Source organism: Tupaia chinensis, unplaced genomic scaffold (genome assembly GCF_000334495.1).
Source record: "Tupaia chinensis unplaced genomic scaffold, TupChi_1.0 Scaffold143787_1, whole genome shotgun sequence".
Taxonomy (NCBI): domain Eukaryota; kingdom Metazoa; phylum Chordata; class Mammalia; order Scandentia; family Tupaiidae; genus Tupaia; species Tupaia belangeri.
In genome coordinates this window covers 800,443-819,094 of record NW_006203636.1, presented here as the reverse complement: position 1 = coordinate 819,094, position 18,652 = coordinate 800,443, and the positions used below count along the sequence as shown (strand labels likewise).

Genomic DNA, 18,652 nt, shown 5'->3' with positions numbered 1-18,652 from the left:
CCCAGGCTATTTTTTTACTAAGTTCTGCTCTTAATAACAAAGATGGAAATACACTTCAATAGCTGTATAAAACTTACCCTTAAAAATCATGTGAAAGGAAAGGGAACACTTCAAGGTCAAATCTTCATTGACCTCTGCACTACATTGATTTTTTTAACCTTAACTGAATGGCTTCTTTCAGTTCTTATGCATCTGCTGATCAACTTCAAAAAGGATCTCTCTTTAGGAAAAGCAAACTCTCACATAACACAGACTTTTAGTTTCTCTCTTCACAGAAATGCTGGCCAGCACTGCTATCCCAATCCATTGGTTCAGAATCACAGCTGAACAGAAGATTCCTTGAAATGTATTATTAAATTGCCCAATCATAGTTTTACCTTAAATAATTTGCTTCTGATCATAAAGTCTGACTCCAAAAATTAATGTGGGATTAATATTGCTATGAGGCAATTATCTGCAATAGCACAACTGATCTCCCGTTGGAGTTTAGAGTCCAGTCCTCTGAAACTGCAGTAACTGAATAACATGAATGAAGCCTGGCTCCCCTCCTTGGAGCCCCCAACTCAATTTTCAAAATTACAAAGGTTTCATGCATGCATGGATGTGGGTGTGTATTTCTTTTGTCAACAATGTACAAGCCACAGGTTCCGATCCCTTTAGGGTAGTTGATTAGAAAGAGGTAGTGAAAACACCACGGTGACTATACTTCACAACTGCAGAACAGTGGTTCTTAATCAGGGGTATGTATCAAAATCACCTATAGAACTGGCAGATTTTGCTGGGGTTTATTGTTTTGTGTGTGTTTGTTTTATTGTAACAGGACAAGTGTACTTGCCAGAGACAGAGAAAACACTCCTCAATGGGTATGGCCATGCTGCAATCTTTTTTCTCCATTTCTCCATCAGGATTTTGGAAGCATGCATACTTGTCCAGCATGTTTTTCAAGCTGCCTTGGCCAGGATTCCTAAAGCAGTTGGTCATGTGGATGCAGTTCCCCATATACTATGCTTAATATGCTGCACTCCAAGGCAGGCCTGAGAGATTTTGCTGCTTTAAAATTCAGATTGGAGCTCACTGCTTATGAATATAACCTGTGCCAGGAATGCACACACTTTAAAAACTCCCTAAGTGACTGATTCAAATACTATCATAAGACTAAGTCCATTTTATTCCTGACCATCATATGGGTTTCTGGTTTTGTTAAGACTTTTAAATTTATTGAGCCTGGAGGTTGAAATACAAATTCACCTCAGTCTTCCTTATGTGAATGATGATACTTGGAATCCAAAAGTAACCCATCTCCAGCATAGAAATTCTGAGTTGTTCCAATTCTTCATATATAAAACCACACATAAGCACAGCAAAGCCTTCCTGCAAGTCTTGATATTATAGGCAGGATCTTTCTCCAACACAAAATTATTTAAAATATGTAACCTGCTCAACAATAAGAGGAATTAAACATTTTATATTTGAAATTTTAAGGTCAGTTTATTAAGTTCAATGACGAAAGCTATCAGAAGAATATTCTCCTGAAAATTATTTTTTCTTAGAAAAAAAGACAAATCAAAACCCTCTCAGCATAGCCACAGATGCTGTGGCAGTCGAGCCTCTTTGCAGATGGGACAGTCCATTAGTCAGTTGAGTCACTCTCTGGGTCAGCAGGATTATAATCTGGATCATCTTCATCATCCTCTAGCTCCAAGTCATCCATTTCCTGGAACAAAGACTCATCTACCTCCACATTGTTTCCAGCTGCAAAGGCAAAACAATTTCACCATAAGTCTTACATTCAGAAACAAAAGGTACGACTCACTGGCAGTCCCAGACAAAAGCTTCTAAGTGTGTGCACAGCGTATGAGTGATCCCAAACTACTATTGCAAATTGAACCAACAATGATTTGTGCTGATCATCTGACTGACATTTCAGGAGCAACTTCATACTTCTAGTTCATAATCTAAAATCCAGTTGCTGTTGTTTTTTTTTAAGGTTAACTAGAATGAATTCCTTATAATGTGGCATGTTATAAATTGAAAACAATAGGAAGCTATGCTGGTTATACAAGTTAAGGATTACTAACCATGGAACCTGTACCAGGAGTTTTCTCTTCTAATAGTAGCAGATAAATACATCATTAAAGCTCAACTATACTTGCTATTTAACTCACAGATTTTACTTGACATTCACTTTTGCCCACTTCCCTCTATATGTTTTTCAAGACTTCAAATGGCTAAGTACCATGGGAACCAAGATCTTTGTTCTGCATTACCTTCACTCATATTTACCTGAATTAGAGATATGTATGATATGACATCACTCCTAAATCATTAAGATTTGTTCATTTTTCAATAAAAATATAAAGAGAATGAGTCTTGTTTTGTACCTATAAGTAGTTCAATAATAAAATACAAATTGCTAAGACAGGGTCAAAGAAAACTGACTGACTGGGAAAGACAGTAAAGACTTCTCAAAGCAGAGAAAATCTGAAATATCTTCATGAAAAATTTGAATCTACCAAGAAGAACAAGTGCTAGGGTGAAGTCATTCTAGTTAGCATATGCAAAGGCAGAGAGAAAAAACAAGACCTTGAATACATCTATTTAGAAGATAAAATTCTTAAGTAGAAATACCTGGAGATAATGTAGAAGAAGGCTGGAATGAGAAAAATTGCATAGGTGAACCTTTTTCTCTAAACAATGAAAAGTATCGAGGGATTTTGAGGAGAGAAGTTTTATGATTAAATATGGATTAAGGTAGTGACTATAAAATAGTAATGGCACTAGAAGAAGGAAGAAGGGAAAATCATTTAAGAGACTGACCCCAAAATGGTAAAACCTTCAAATCAGGAGAGGAAATTGACACAGACATTTCAGAGGCAGAATCAGGTAGCTTTTGATAACATATTGGATATGAGGAGACACTTGATCCATTGAAAACGTAAAGGAGTCAAGAATGAGTGGAGATACTAAAGCTTTTAAGTACAAGAGAGAACAAGATGAAGCAATTTTTAGAGCTATAATTTCTCAGAAAACTAAGAGGTGATATGAATTCTTAAAGTATGAAGGATAGAAAAGGAAATCCTTGCAGGCTTTTGTTTTGATGTTTTTTATAAAGACTAAAAACATCTTGGTGTAGCCGCTACACAGAATGTAAGATACACTGGGGGAAAAAAAGAAAAAGTGTGTCAGTAAGGACTCAGTTGAGGTTAGAAAGTGATTTTGCAGTGAACCACATCAATGATGCTTCTTAAACTGCTCCAGCAGCTAAACCAGAACAGACCTGAAAAATCCAGAAGCTAGAGGAATCTAAGTGGCAAGATACTCCTAAGAGAAGTTAATGAAGTGCAGAACTCTAGGGTGCTGAGGTGACTGAGTAAGGAGCCCAGTTTAAAAAAATACATGGAAGGCCGACACAGGAGTTACATCGCTCAATCCCCACATTGTCAACCATAGTTCAAATCCTAGACCCCATGGCTTGAAAATCACACCAGGCGTGAGGAGAGAGGAGGAGAAGGGATCGCAGCATGGCTATACTACTAGGGGATGATTTCTCACTTTCCCTCTGACTGTCTCTGTCTCTCTCTCTTTGGTGAGAGCACACGCCCTACAGCAAAAAAAAAAAAAAAAAATCTTTAAAAAAATGGAGGACAGGGACCAGCAGTTGGCATAATGGCTATGTCACTGAACTCCCATGTAGTCAGCTGCAGTTCGAGTCCGAGATCCAGTGGCTTAAACTCACGCCAGGCACGTGTGCGTGCATGCCCAAGATCTCAAGAAGAGAATGGAGGAGAAGGGACTGTGGTGAGGCCATCCCCCCGGGGGGTGATTTCTTGCTTTCTGTCTCTCTCTGTCTTTCTGGTGAGCACACACACCCTATAGCAGAATCTCTCCAAAAAATGGAGGACATAAGTTTCACGAGGACCATTCTCTACTAGACAATGCAATAAATATTTGTGAATAGATGGATAAATGAAAGACCTAGAGATACTAAGGTATAGGAGGGAAAAGGAATGAAATCATGATGGACTAGATGTTTCAAAAACAGCAAGTGGTAGGAAGGGCAAGATATTTGGTTAGAAGAAATGCTAAGAGTTCCACGCCTCAGGTTTTTACAAGCTCCATGAGACCACAGAATAGAATTTCCACAGATTTGTGATACTAGCAATTAAGTACAATGGGCCACCTGAGTCCCAATGGCACAGTTTACTAGTTTTCAGAGACTGGCATGACTACAATGGCCTATCCATTGCTATCTTTTACACTGCTTAACTCAGCAAGAAACTTAAAAAAAAAAAAAATACTGCTGCAGAATTAAAAAAATGTAGTTAAAATATAAAAGGTATCAACCAATGAATTTATTCTTCTAAATGTATTTTTTGGACACTTAATAATTGAACATATTTATAAGGTACAATATGATATAAACTAACATTGAGTAATGAACAAATCATGGTAATTAGCATTTCTACTTATTATTTCTCTATTGTGAGAACATTCAAAATCCTCTTCTAGCTATTTGAAACATACAATGCATTTCTGTCGTCTATAGTCACCCTACCGTGTCTTAGTGTACCAGAAGTTATTCCTCTACTCTGAGAGTAACATTCACACTCTTTGACCAACCTCTCCCCATCTTTTCTATTCTTCTCTTCTCCCCAGTCTCTGGCCATTAATCAACCATTAGAATTTATTCTTCAAAATGTACTTTTTAATAGCCTTGAAAGGAAAAACTTATACTAAATAAAATTATTGCTGACTTTCATGCTTTAAAATTAAAAACAGCATACTACATATATGTGGAATTCTAATATTATCTTACCATCCTCCAAAAATTGGATATCAGAAGTATCAAGATTATGATCTGTTTCAAACAGCTGCTTCCCTAAAAGAAATAAGTGTATTTATTTCAAATGGCATGTAATTCTTTCATTTTTCCTACAATCCTTTAGAACGCAGAGTAATTCAGGAAAACAGTCAGTAAACATTTTCCTGCATATTTATTTCAATAACTTTATTTATGAACTCATTCATAGCTAAGAGACATATAAAATGGATTTGCATTAAAATAGAACACGCAAAAACTAGTCTGCCTTAGAGTCCTAGAAAAACAAATGGGTTTTTCTCTACCAACCACTTCTAAGAATTTTGATATTGCATGTTCCTATGCCTCAGGTTCAACAATAATATTTATATTAAAGATAATCTATAAAAATGTATTATGAATCATGTATAGAAAAATAGGTATCTGTCTAAATGATCCTCTTATAAGAAATGATTCAGGGGACCACCAATTAGCATAATGGCTATGTCACTGGATTCCCATGTAGCCGACTGAAGTCTGAGTCCCGGATCCGGTGGCTTAAACTCACGCTGGGCGCGTGTGCGTGCATGACCAAGATCCTGAGAGGAAAATGGAGGAGAAGGGACTGTGGTGTGGCCATCCCCCCTGCGGGGGGTGATTTCTCACTTTGTCTCTCTGTCTTTCTGGCAAGCGCATGTGCCCTATAGCAAAAATCTCTCCAAAAAAAAAAAAAAAAGATTCAGGAGAGTTTAGGAGAACAGGTGTAGTAGTCATACCACTTAATTTGCTTTTTCCTGCTTGTTCTTCTTCTTTCATCCGTTTCTTTTTAATTTCCAAGAGTTCTGCATCAAACTTGGCCTTCCAGCTTAAGAAATTTTCAATCGTAACAGGAGTGCCATGGAATAATTGCTGAGAAAATAATGAAGGAATAAATCCCAGATACGTGAGACAACAGTTTAACAAATAAAGTCTAATTACATCTTCTACACAAATATAATTGCCTATAAGAAACACACATAAAAATGAACATTTAAAATTTTCCAATATTTACCTGATTTCTTTCAGCACTGGCTACTCTAGCTGATTTTGATAAGTTTCTCTGAAAAGGTCTGTTTTTTTTTTAATTCTAATTATATAAAACAAAAGGTAATATATATTAGGTTGTTGGAAAAGTCATGACGTATTTTCTGTGCAAAAATACTTTGTCTTTCCCAATGACCCAATAATATGTGCCATACCTGTCCATTCTTCAGAGGAAAGTTACAGCTATCATATTAAAATGCTTTGAATACACATTTAAATCACAGCTTTTTACTTCATTTTAGTATTTTGAGGCTTTTTTACACTTAGTATTTAAATCACTGTGGAAAGGGCTTATGATTCCAAGCTCTATACCATAGGAGAAATAATTTCTATTTCCTGGTCTTTCTTAGATGAATTTTAATTATTACTAACTAATGATCATTCATTACTCATGCTACGTCACCAAACAAATTAGGGACTTCTAAAACTTTACTCTTAGTGGGACCAGCAGTTGGCATAATGGCTATATCACTGGACTCCCATGTATAGTCAACCGTGGTTCAAGTCCCAGACCCTGTGGTTTAAACTCACACCGGGCACATGTGCATATGTGCCCAAGATCCCGAGAGGAGAATAGAGGAGAAGGGACTGCAGTGTGGCCATCCCCCCTGGGGGGTGATTTCTCGCTTTCTGTCTCTCTCTCTCTCTCTTTCTGGAGAGTACATGCACCCTATAGCAAAAATCTCCCCCCCCCAAAAAAAAAAACTTGTCTCTTAGTAACTTTACTAAAATACATGTTTGTTTATTTTTGTGATATCCAAACAAAAGTAGCCAAAAAAAGAAAAAAAAATTCAAAACCAATAAACAACAGATTTAGAGAATAATGAAAGAAAACATGGTTTTTAAATATACCTTTTCAGCTTCTTCTGCTTCCTTTTCTTTCTGTTTCTTCTCTTCTTCTCTTCTAGTTTTTATCTGATCTACTATTTCATTTAATTTTTCTTGTACAGCTGTCACTAGAGTAAAAATCATCACCATACCAAGATTTTCTTCAGCCTGTATAGCAACAACCAGAAAGTGGTGAGAAACATACTTCTCCAAAAATAAATAAATAAAAACTAACCAATAAAACAAGGTTTTGGTATAATCATAAACTTCATACATTTATAACATAGTTAGTGATTCAGTTATAACACATGTTCACGCCCTTCAGTAAGTTATCATTTAAGAAGTGAGATTGACAGATATTTTAAAACTCATGTAATTTGTCATTGAATCTGAAAACGATTATTTCAGTAAATTCAATTTAATAATCACAATTATAGGTAGAATTAGGAAAACCTTTTCCTATAATAACTAGTAACATCATTTCTCCGGCATATATTCACTATTTTACTTCTATATGAGTATTTTAAGAGCTGTATTTTGAGGTCAGAGTGCCTTCCTAAACTAATATAACAATGAAGACTGTATGTACTTCTGTAATCTGTCTTTACTAGTTTCACATAACTAGTACTCAAAGAAATAGAAATTATACTATATACCATTTTCATTTTATCATTTTTTTAACTTCTAAATGAAAACATCTAGTATTAGTAAATATGAAAAAACAAAACTTTCAATGGCTTTAGTGAGACTCTGATTTGGCACAATCATTTTGAAAATTAATTTGGTAGCATGTTTAAAATTCTTAAGTATGCATACCCTTTGATGCAGCAATCTTATTTTTTTTGTTTATTTTATTTTTGTTGTTAATTTGCCAACGAGTGCATGAAGTTGCTGGGGGTAGAGAGAGGTAGGGAAACAGCAAAAGACAGAGAGACAGAAAGTAAGAAAGCACCCCCCATGGGAGATGGCCATGCCACAAACCCTTCTCCATCTCCTCCTCCTTTTGGGATTTTGAGCATGCATGTACATGCATTTGGCTTATTGTTCAACCTGCTGGGTCTAGGACTTGAACCAAACTGTCAGCTACATGGGATCCAGCTACCTTAATTACCATACCACTAGCTGGCCCCCAGTACTCTGATGTCTAAAAAGTAGTATACTCATCAGTAATTCATTATTTTTATTTATTCAACAAATATTTGAGTGTATATACAATGTGTCAGGTATTTGGGACACAATGGACAACCTGCTCTAAAAACCTACAAATAGTGATATATAAAAATGTTGAATTATATACTAAATCAGGCAAAAGTGACAATTACTAAGATTTTTAGAAAATGATATATGTAATTATGTACACATATAATGAATTCTATGCAGCTATCAAAAACAATGATTCATATATATTTAAAAGAAATTGAAAGACTACCACATATACTGTTACCTGAAAAAAGAGGATGTTATAATACATACGCATAGAATGACTAACTGGGGTGGGAGAAGGTACAAAGCATATAAGCATAAGAAAATATCTGGTGGGCCACCTCTGTGGCCTGGTGATTGATGCAGCAGGATCTAACATAACCAACCCTGAGACTACAGTCCCAGACCCGGCAGCTTAAGAAAGGTACTGAGCATGTGTACGCACGGCCAAAATCCCAAAAGAAGGGAACAACGAAAGAGAAGGGGTTCTGGTGTGGCCATTCCCCAGAACCCTTTTCCCCTCTCTTCAGCAAACACATACAAGTTCTGGTGTGGCCATTCCCCAGAACCCTTTTTCCCTCTCTTCAGCAAGCAGAAACAGAAAAAGTCTCACATTTTATTACACCAAAATGTTATTAGGCAATTATACCTGGCTGGTGGGATTAAGAATAATTTTTAATTTCTTCTTCAAGATTTTCTGTATTTTTCAAGTTTTTTTGTAATATAAATTAACTATTTTAATAGTTAAAAATGAAGACTATTTTGAAAATAATCTACAAGTATTCCTCAATACAATTGATCTCAGGCAAAGGGCAAAGAAATCAAAACTGCCTTTTAGAAAGGAGAGAGTCTAAGTATAAATAAAATATTAAACATATGGAAAAATCCACTCAGATTGAGTAATTTGCATTGATGTGTGACTGACTGCATATTGTATAACCATCCCATGTGCTTTACAATGTTTTTTCCTTTTTTTGAGAGATTTTTGCTACAGGGCATATGCACTCACCAGAGAGAGAGAAAGAGATGGAGAGACAGAAAGCAAGAAATCATTCCTTAGGTGATGGTCATGTCATAATCCCTTCTCCTCCATTCTCCTCTCAAGATTTTGGGCATGCATGCACACACACCTGGCATGAGTTTTAAGCCACCAAGTCCAGTTCTCAAACCGCAGTCGACTACATGGGAGTCCAGAGATGTAACCACCTGTTGGCCCCGCTTTACAATGTTTGAAAATGAACATGTTTAGCCAAATGATGTTAGAATGAATATAATTTCCTGGTAGGCAAACAAAGTTCTCCGGGTCTAGGATCAGCAAAGCGTCCAATCTGATACACGCTTTTTTATTCCTCATTCTCTAATAGCTCTAGATAGTAATAACATCAGTATTCAGAGACCACTGGTCTTCAGAATACACATTTAAGATGGAGATGTGTTTTCTGTTAATTCTTAGAACAAAGAAAACTGGAACTTCTGATTTTAAGATGATTATTAAAGATTTTACTTGGCCCCCCCGCCCCTCGCCATATACTCTGAATAACCCATGAAAACTCTATTCAAGCATAAGTAAACATTTTTTAAAGAATTATTTTATTTAATTTTATTTATTCATTCATTTATTTTAATTTGACCAGAGAGAGAGAAAGAGAGAGAGAAAGTGAGAAAGCAAGCTGCTTGCCAGGTCCAGGACTTGAACTGTGGTCAGTCATGTAGGACTGTCCAGCACCTTAACCACCATGCCACCTGCTGGTCCCCACATGAATGAACTTTAAACAACTGCCAAGTCCAGAATGTGGGTGGCCCATCCCATACCAGAACTAGTCCAGTGAGAACTTTCCAATATCCATTTTTTTTTTCATCCACAGACCCCTCTCCTGGAGGGGTCATAACATATTATCAGCTCAGTAGTTGGCATAATTGCTACGTCACTGGAAATGGAAGTGAGGAGAATACAGTGTGGCCATCCCCCTGGAGGCTGATATCTCACATGTTCTATCTCTCTGACAAGCGCATGTGTCCTATAGCAAAAATCTCTCTCAAAAGCAAAAAAAAAAAAAAAGCCTTAAGAGTTATAGAATTTAAAAAAATATATATATATTCACACACACACACATACACACCTATATATATATATATGGCCAATAAATAATGCTCCTACAAACAGAAAATTGTTATGCCCATACCTGTAATGCTAATAATTTTAAAATGTCTGAGACATCATTATCTTCTAGATTTTCCTGGGAGAATATTTCATAAAGTGGAGCTTCATCTGGGTATTTTTCACTGTATGTAAATTTGAGGGTAGTCTGGACAGCTAAGACAAAAGGTAAAAGCTTGATGTGAATACCTTAAAACTATAGAGGTCAATAATTTTGTTCAATAAATAACTAATTTATAATATGCCAACAAAAAGCACAATAGATTTTCCTACAGAAGAAAACTAATGTTACTAAGACAGCAGCTAATAACTAATATAAACAACACGTACCACAAAGTTAAGTGAAATAAATCATAGGAATAGCAACAACTGCTTCTTACACATGAAATACCACTTATTGGTACTCTACCATACCGCATGTCTGAAAAAGAGGATGAATCAAAGTCATCCTTTATAAAATGCTTCCAAAGATAAACAAAAGGCACCGAACATAACAGAAAAGTCTTACCGCAGTCTCATTGTCAGCATCTACTAAAGCCAGTCCTCAGCTGTTGGCTATAGCCCTAAAATCTATATATTGTATCTGCCAGGTGCCAACAAGGCATTGCGACTGATGGCCAAATGGCACAGTTTGAATTGGACAATTGAAAGTTTATCTAGGAAACTTTGTTGGGTTCTTTGTTTTTGCTAAAGGGTGCATGCACTCACTGAAGAAAGAGAGAGGGAAAGTGAGAAGTCACCCCCATCCCCCCCGCACCCAGAGAGATGTCACTCCACAATCCCTTTTGGGATTTTGAGCATGCATGCAAACACATCTAATGTAATTTTCAAGCCACCAGGACCAGGACTCAAACCACAGAGCTGGCCATGTGAGATGAGGCCACCTTAACCTCGCCACCTGACGGCCCTAAGCTGGGAAACTTTACACCTAATTCATCTACACATTTTCACTCACTCTTTTGGCCTGTGCCAACTTACAGACCTGTACCAGAAACTGGTACAGGAGTGAAATTTATATAGGCACATCCCTGATCCTAGCCTAGTGAGCTCAACTCCATCAAGTAGTATGCGACTACACAGCAATGTCACACAGTGGCTGCACAATGAGTGAGATTCCCAAGAGAGAAGTTTAGAAGAATAGCAAATGTTTCTTACTAGACTTACTTTCATCATTTTCTCCAGCCTCAGATGTCACAGTAATGGTGAAACTAGGTGGATTTTCTGATAACACTGCAAGAAAATATACATAGAAGTTATTAACATGCTTCCTAAAGCAGATGCTTCTTTTCCTTATTAGCAAATTATCACTACCCACTCTTAGAACTGGTTCCTAGCCTGTAATTCCATTTCCCCAAATATGGACTGACTTCGACATTAAAATGATAAAATACCCATCAACTTTCTACTTTAATTAAGGGTTACCTTTGATCTGGACAGAAATACCTATAGTTGATAACCCTCTTGGAGTTTTTCTAAATAAATTAAAATAAATAGGAAGTTTATATTTTTATTTCTAAATTTGCCCCTATACATGGAAAATTACATTCTTTAAAAAAATCCCACATGCAACAACAAACAAAGAGTTGGATGCTTTTCACTAGAAACGACCCACTGACAATCATGTTATCACTGATTTTTACACTTTCATACTTTTACATTCTTAGGTGTAACTCAGAATCCCCAATGACAAACACAGAGTATGAACTGAGTTGTTAAGAGTTTGTGCCTCCTTACTCTTTCTCTCCCAAATCATCTCTGGAACTAAACTTATTCTTCCACACTCACTCACTAAGCCTCTTAAAACTCACGAAATGACAAGATGAGTTACCTATAACTCTAAACACCAAAATACTTACAACTTAATAAGCAAACCATGCAAGTCAGCATTTACCTAAAAGTTTTGTAAGTCACTGTACAGTCTGATGTCTATCTAATTCTATATCTCTGTTGATAAGCTATTTTTCTCACAAGAATACTATAAAAGTTTCACGGGAGCTCCAAGATCAGTGCTTGGCAATATTTAGAAATTCAATAAACGTTTGGCTCAAATGAAAGAGCTCAACTAATGAAATTAAAGGATACAAACACTAACAAAGGAAATAGTGTATTCAGCACCAGGTGAAGAGGAAACAGGAAACTTCAAGCCATAAGAATCGCTGCTAAGCTTATGAGAAAAGCCTGGGCCTCACTCCGCTCCTGGGAAGCACTGGCAACTGTCCAGGTTGGCAGTAGCCCCACTCTTGAAATGAAAGTGCAAGGAATCAATGAAGTTGCCATGGAAACTATTCTGCTTTTACTACCCAGAAACTTTCTGAAGGTCCCATAAACATTATCAGTAATATGAAGGGTTCATGGAAAATGCATATACATGAAAAATCTGTATGGGTTTCAAAATTTTTTTTTGCACCAAAATAAGCTCAAAACTTAATTCAATTTTCCTATGAACTTTCTGAAGTCCCTTCATAATTCTAATGAATGCCTTCACATTAATTGAAGAGGAAGGTTTCTGAGCAATACTGAACATCTATGATAACTAGAAAGGTATTTGCCAAAAAGATAAAACTCATTGGACTCATATTTTAATAGGTCTTAGGCAGTCCAGCCCATGCTGAAAAAGTCACTGAAAGGTCATTATAATGAAGCTTTCATAATATGATTGGCCTTAACTACTTTTTAATAAGTTTGTGTAAAAGATAATTCATTCCTATTACTTTTCCATAAACAGCTTTTGCATTTACATGTCATGAAATGTAAACAATGCAACTATAGAAGTTCAACTGAATGATAGTCCAACTTGTTATCACTTTCTAGGTTGCCATGAGGCTCTAAGTCAAGGATAAACTACACCCAATAATAACAGCTAACACTTACTGAGCATTGCTCTGTGTTTTTGTTTATTTCTTTTTTAGTTTTTTGCCTTAGGGCACATGTTCTCACTGGAGATAGAGGGTGAGAGGGCGAGAGGGTGAGAGAGAGAGAGAGACAAAGAAAGAGAGACAGAGAGGGAAAGTGAGAAATCTCCCCCAGTGTGTGGGGGGATAGTCACAATCCTTTCTCTGTTCTCCTCCCGGAATTTTGGACATGCACGCACACATACCCCAAATTATTTTCAAACCACCAGGTCCAGGACTCAAATCACAGCTGGACATGTAAGTGTCCAGCACCTTAACCACCAAGTTACCTGCTGGCCCCAAGCATTGCTCTGCGTTTATGCTGTGCTATGCATTTACATAAAAATCCTTGCATTTAGACATCAAGGCCATGATTTTATAGTACTGCTATATTTCATCAAATTACAGATGCCATCAAGTATGTGATATATCTTAGTTTATGTTCCACTAAGAAAGAAAAAAGTAAGCTGCCAATTAAATTATGACATGTATAAGACAAGTTCATATGTCAAGGTGTTAAAGTTTTAAAAACAGGTATGAGAACCAGTTAAATAGAGTACTACCTTAATTTTATAGATGTGAATGCTGAGACACAGGGCTTTTAAATAACATGTCCAGGCTATAAAGCTAGTACCTGGCAGAATGAAATAAACTATATAAAGATTTTCAAATTAAGGATGCTTAAACAGGGGTCTCCAACTCCCAGGCCAGTATCACTCCATGGCCTGTTAGAAACCAGGCTATACATGGGGCTGGTAGGAGGCGTGGTAGTTAAGGGCGCTGGACTCCCACATGGCTGACGGCAGTTCAAGTCCCAGACCTGGTGGGTTGCTCTCTCACTTTCTCTCTCTCTCACTCTGCCCTTCCCTGGTCAAATTAAAAATTAATTAATCATTTTTAATTCAAAAAAAAAAAAAAAAGAAGAAGAAGAAGAAAAGAAACCAGGCTGTACAGCAGATGAGCCGTGGGTTAACAGTTTCCTCAGTATTTACAATCACTCTCCATCACTCACATTACCTCCTGAGTCTACCTCCTGTCACATTAATGGCAGCATTCAATTTTCATAGGAGCACAAACCCTACTGTGAACTGCATATGTAAGGGATTTAGGTTGCACAGTCTCATAAACTATCTCCGTCCCCAAACCTACCCTCAACCTATAGAAAAACTGTCTTCTATGAAACTGGTCTTGGGTGCCAAAAAGATTGGGGATCACTGCTGAATAGAAGATTATTCTGTTTTATGTGTATATTGATATATACTGCAACTTATTTCAATCACACAAAGTTAGCATGCAGGAAATTTAAATGAGACGGTTATGGTAAAAATAGCAAAAAACTGAAAAAAATCTAAAAACAAAGCACACCTAAAGCGTGAAAATTCAACATTCATGAGTGTTTCAGCTTCAGTTTTGATTGACACTTGGTGCTTGCAAATTTTCAAACAAACTTTTAAATCATAATGACTGTTCTGAAGAGGTTTCAGCACCAGTGTTAAGAATTTTAAATTGTTTGTTTGTGACAGACCTGTTAGCAATTTACATAGTGTATTGCACAAATTTGTCACAGGTTAGATCATAGTGTTGAGAAAAGCAGTCCTTCCTGTAATTAAAAAGGATTCCCCTAAACTACACTCAGCTGAAGACATCCAATGTACAAGAGCACAAAAACCATCGTAAGAATGTGGACCCAAAGAACAAAGTTTTGATCAGAAAAATAACTTAAGCTTCTGTTTGCCATTTTGATTACTGTAATCTCTAACAATGACATAACTGTCACATATGACACAAATCTTTATGGTAATTCAGTCAAATTTCTTGGAAAAAACACATGTAGCAATCTGGGATAAGGCAAAATTATGGAATATTACATGATTCAACACTGGCTCTTTTTTGTCATTCTGTACATTCTATACGGTAATGTTAGACCAAGGCACAAAACATTTAGTGCATAAACCAGTTACTCTTAAGATTTAGCATATTATTTTAGTCTTTCATCTTACCAGTACTCCATCTTCTACAGACTATTTAATTTACCCAAAAAAATCAAAAGTGATTTCTGACCAGATTTATGGAGGACATAAATGTTTATATTGCCAAGTGCTTGAGTAAACAGAAGTACAATAGTAAAGATGAAACTGCCACCTATTTCTTTTCGAAAATAGCACTTTATAAGTGTGTTGCTTCTTTAATGCCTTTACTACTATAGCATGATGATAAATACTTAATAGAAATAACTATGTACTTGAGTTATGGTAGCTCACACCATAGTAAAATCTAAAAATGAAGTTCCTACAGAAACAGGAACTATACTAACAAGGAAAAAAATTCCCATGTTCATACTTCTTTGTAGTGGCAATGACAACAAATCTGCAGCAATTAAAAATCTAAGCTATCAACAAGCTTTACTTTATAAACTGAGATGTACGGAATCTAGAAAGCAGATGAGAGTGGTTTATTTCTTTAGAATTTTAGTAAAACTGCTGAAAATCAAACATGACACATAATTACTCAAGCATAAATCAAGATGGAGAGCCAGAAGATTTTTCCCAAAAAGTCATCATTGCAATATATATTATTTCTCCCTTTTTTTTAATCTTACCAGTTTCAAAAAAGGAGTGGATTACATATACACAACACAAGCACATACATGTACAACACACACACAAAGGGTGCTAAGCAGAGTAATTCCTTCTTCCTACCACCTAAGTCTCATTTTATTAAAAGAAAACTGCAGAACTACATTGGTATCCCTTTATCTAATGATTTCTATGACCTTAATTGCTGTCATCATCGTTACTGCTTAAATTTCAACATAACAAAATTCAAAAGCAGCTTCATGTCAGGAACATGTACCTGAACACTGTCTAAGTTCAGGGGCACCTATGGGATGATAACCACCAAATTCAGCGATCTAACTTCTGAGTTCCACAACAAGCTGCAACTCATGTGAAGCTCAGATTCATGTTTCAGATCACTGAAATTAAAGAATTTGAAATACAAATAGCTGAAGACATGATGTAAAATATTAAGTACTTGGTTTCAAATTTATCGGTTAAATTTACCAGTAACGAATTTACCAGTTAAAAATCACAAAATACTTTTCAATATTTTCATGCAAGTTAAGTGAGAAAAAAGAAAGTACAGGAATTAACTCTAAATAAATTATTCACTTTACAAAATGTATTCTCTGGGACTAGGCCTTGAAAAGGCCACTACATATTAGCATGACATGCATTATGGTCTCCAATTAACCTCTAAACTCTGTACTGGGAGACTCCTCTGCTTCTGAGTCAGGCTTGCTATAGCCAGCTGAGACTCCAGCCTAGCAGGGAATTCTCTTGGGACCACCTCTGCCCCCTCTACCATTCCCACCGAGTCCTGTCCAGGCTTCACCAGCACCTCCTCCTGCCAGGTCCTCCACCTCGTCCTCCTCCACACCTTCTTCCTAATCAAGTACTCTCTCCTCCTCCACCACTTCCAGCTTCTTCCCTCCCTGCATCTGGACTTTTTCAGGATCCACGCCAGAAGACAATCGTCCTTTAACTGGACATGCAGCTGTAAGAGTTGGAGCAAAACTTAGGAAAGTGTCTCGGATGGAGGATGCCTCTTTCCCGAGTATAGGGAATACCACTGGTGTGAAAATTCTACTTCATCTAAAACAGATACAAGTCATGGAAATGGACCCCTTCCTTTAGAGTATACAAGTCATGGAAATGGACCCCTTCCTTTAAAATGTAGTAGTTTAATGGAAGAAATGAGTTCTCTGTTGGCCAGGAGAATTGTTGAAAGGGGATAAACAATAGAAACAGAACAGAAGGAGGACAAAAGTGAAGATTCAGAGCCTATAACTGTGTGTGTGTGTGTGTGTGTGTGTGCGTGTGTGTGTGTTTTTGAGAGGTTTTTTGCTATAGGGCATGTACGCTCGCCAGAAAGACAGAGATACAGAGAGAGAGAAAGCGAGAAATCACCCCCCAGAGGGGATGGCCACGCCGCAATCCCTTCTTCTCCATTCTCCTCTCGGGATCTTGAGCATGCACGACACGCGCCCAGCCTGAGTTTAAGCTACCCGGGTCCAGGACTCAAACCGCAGTCAACTACATGGGAGTTCAGTGACATAGCCATTACGCTAACTACTGGTCCCAAGAGCCTATAACTTTTAAAGTTTCTTCAACAAGTACACCTGAACCAATAAGAAAACCTCAGGAAAAAAACAAATATTGGGTTGTCAGGAAAGTTATGACACATTTTGCATAGAAAAACATAGGACAATACATCATGACTTTCCTGACAACTTACTACAATGAATGGCAGCAAGTCACCTGTTATCTCCAGACCAAAATCCGCTCTCTCATCACAGCCCAGTGCAGATGGAGTTCAGACAGAAGGATTCAACTATGACAGACTGAAACAGAACATTTTAGATGAAATGAGAAAAAAATGAACAAAGCTAAAAGAAGAGCTTATTGATGTAATCATGCAGGAACTGAGCAAGTCAAATAATACATAGAGAAATAAACTAAGGAGAGACAGGAACTTCAACCTGGAGAAAAAAATAATTCTTGTAAACAACAACTATTAACAACAGGGACCAGCTGATGGCGTACCAGTCACAGCACTGGATTCCCACAAGACTGACCATGGTTCAAGTCCTGGACCTGGTGACTTCAAAACCACGCCAGGCACGTGTGCATGCGTACCCAAAATCCTGAGAGGAGAATGGAGGAGAAGGGACTATAGCATGGCCATCCCCCTTGGAAAGGGAAGCTGATTTCTCATTTTGACTCTCACTGTGTCTGTCTGTTTCTCTTTCTGGAGTGCACGTGCCCTAAGGCAAAAAACAAACAAACAAACAAACAGAACAGGAAATCTCTACATTTTGTGAGCTGTGAAAAGTAAATAGAGACAAATATTTGTCAGAAGGAGGGAAAAGCCAACCTACTCTGAAGAACTCCAGACATAATTCTGGGGATAAGCTATTCCCCTATCAGTTTGCTGCATTTTTCTGACCTTTAAAGCAGGATGGACTAGACTCATGCAATAGTTCCTCTAATAATCATGAAGAGAATACTAAACCCATCAGGAAAGATTGTACATTGAAATATTTTCATGTCAAAATAAAATCATACATTTTTCACCACCCATGACTAAAATAATGAGGAGAAAAGCTTTTTTTTCAGAGAGTGCTGATGAAGAATAAGCAAGTTATGCTACTGTACTGTAAATGTTTCTCAGGTTTTTCTTCCTATCATAGTTGCTATCCCAAGAATAACGGAGATCAGTTCTATGTAGGTCAAGATCATGAAATCCAGAACAAATGAAACTGTGCTTTCAAAGGGTGATATTTATAAGAAGGTGTCCTAAAAATGAATTGCCCAGCTTCAGGAATTTTAGAATGATAGGAAGTGTGGAGTTAGCCTTCATGCAATTTTGTAGATTAAAACAAAGTTTGGGACCAGCAGTTAGCGTAATGGCTATGTCGCTGGACTCCCATGTAGTAGACCGCGGTTCGAGTCCCGGACCCAGTGGCTTAAAACTCATGCCGGGCGCATGTGTGTGCATGCCTAAGATCCCGAGAGGAGAATGGAGGAGAAGGGATTGCGGTGTGGCCATCCCCCTGGGGGGTGATTTCTCACTTTCTCTCTCTGTCTCTCTCTGTCTTTCTGGGGAGCGCACGTGCCCTATAGCAAAAAC

The 18,652-nt window shown here is 37.2% G+C and overlaps 1 protein-coding gene and 1 pseudogene across 1 annotated transcript; one reads left to right on the top strand and one right to left on the bottom strand.

Moving 5' to 3' along the window:
• Positions 1-1,466: 1,466 nt before the first annotated feature.
• Positions 1,467-11,300, bottom strand: RWDD1 (RWD domain containing 1; the record flags this gene model as incomplete). Its single annotated transcript, XM_014582754.1, is given in 6 exon segments — positions 1,467-1,752; positions 4,817-4,879; positions 5,575-5,707; positions 6,734-6,877; positions 10,096-10,226; positions 11,235-11,300. Coding segments are annotated over 6 exon segments (659 nt in total), but the record flags the coding sequence as incomplete, so codon positions are not given.
• A 4,921-nt stretch (positions 11,301-16,221) lies between these two features.
• Positions 16,222-17,468, top strand: LOC114005426 (protein enabled homolog pseudogene; annotated as a pseudogene).
• The last annotated feature ends 1,184 nt before the right edge of the window (positions 17,469-18,652 follow it).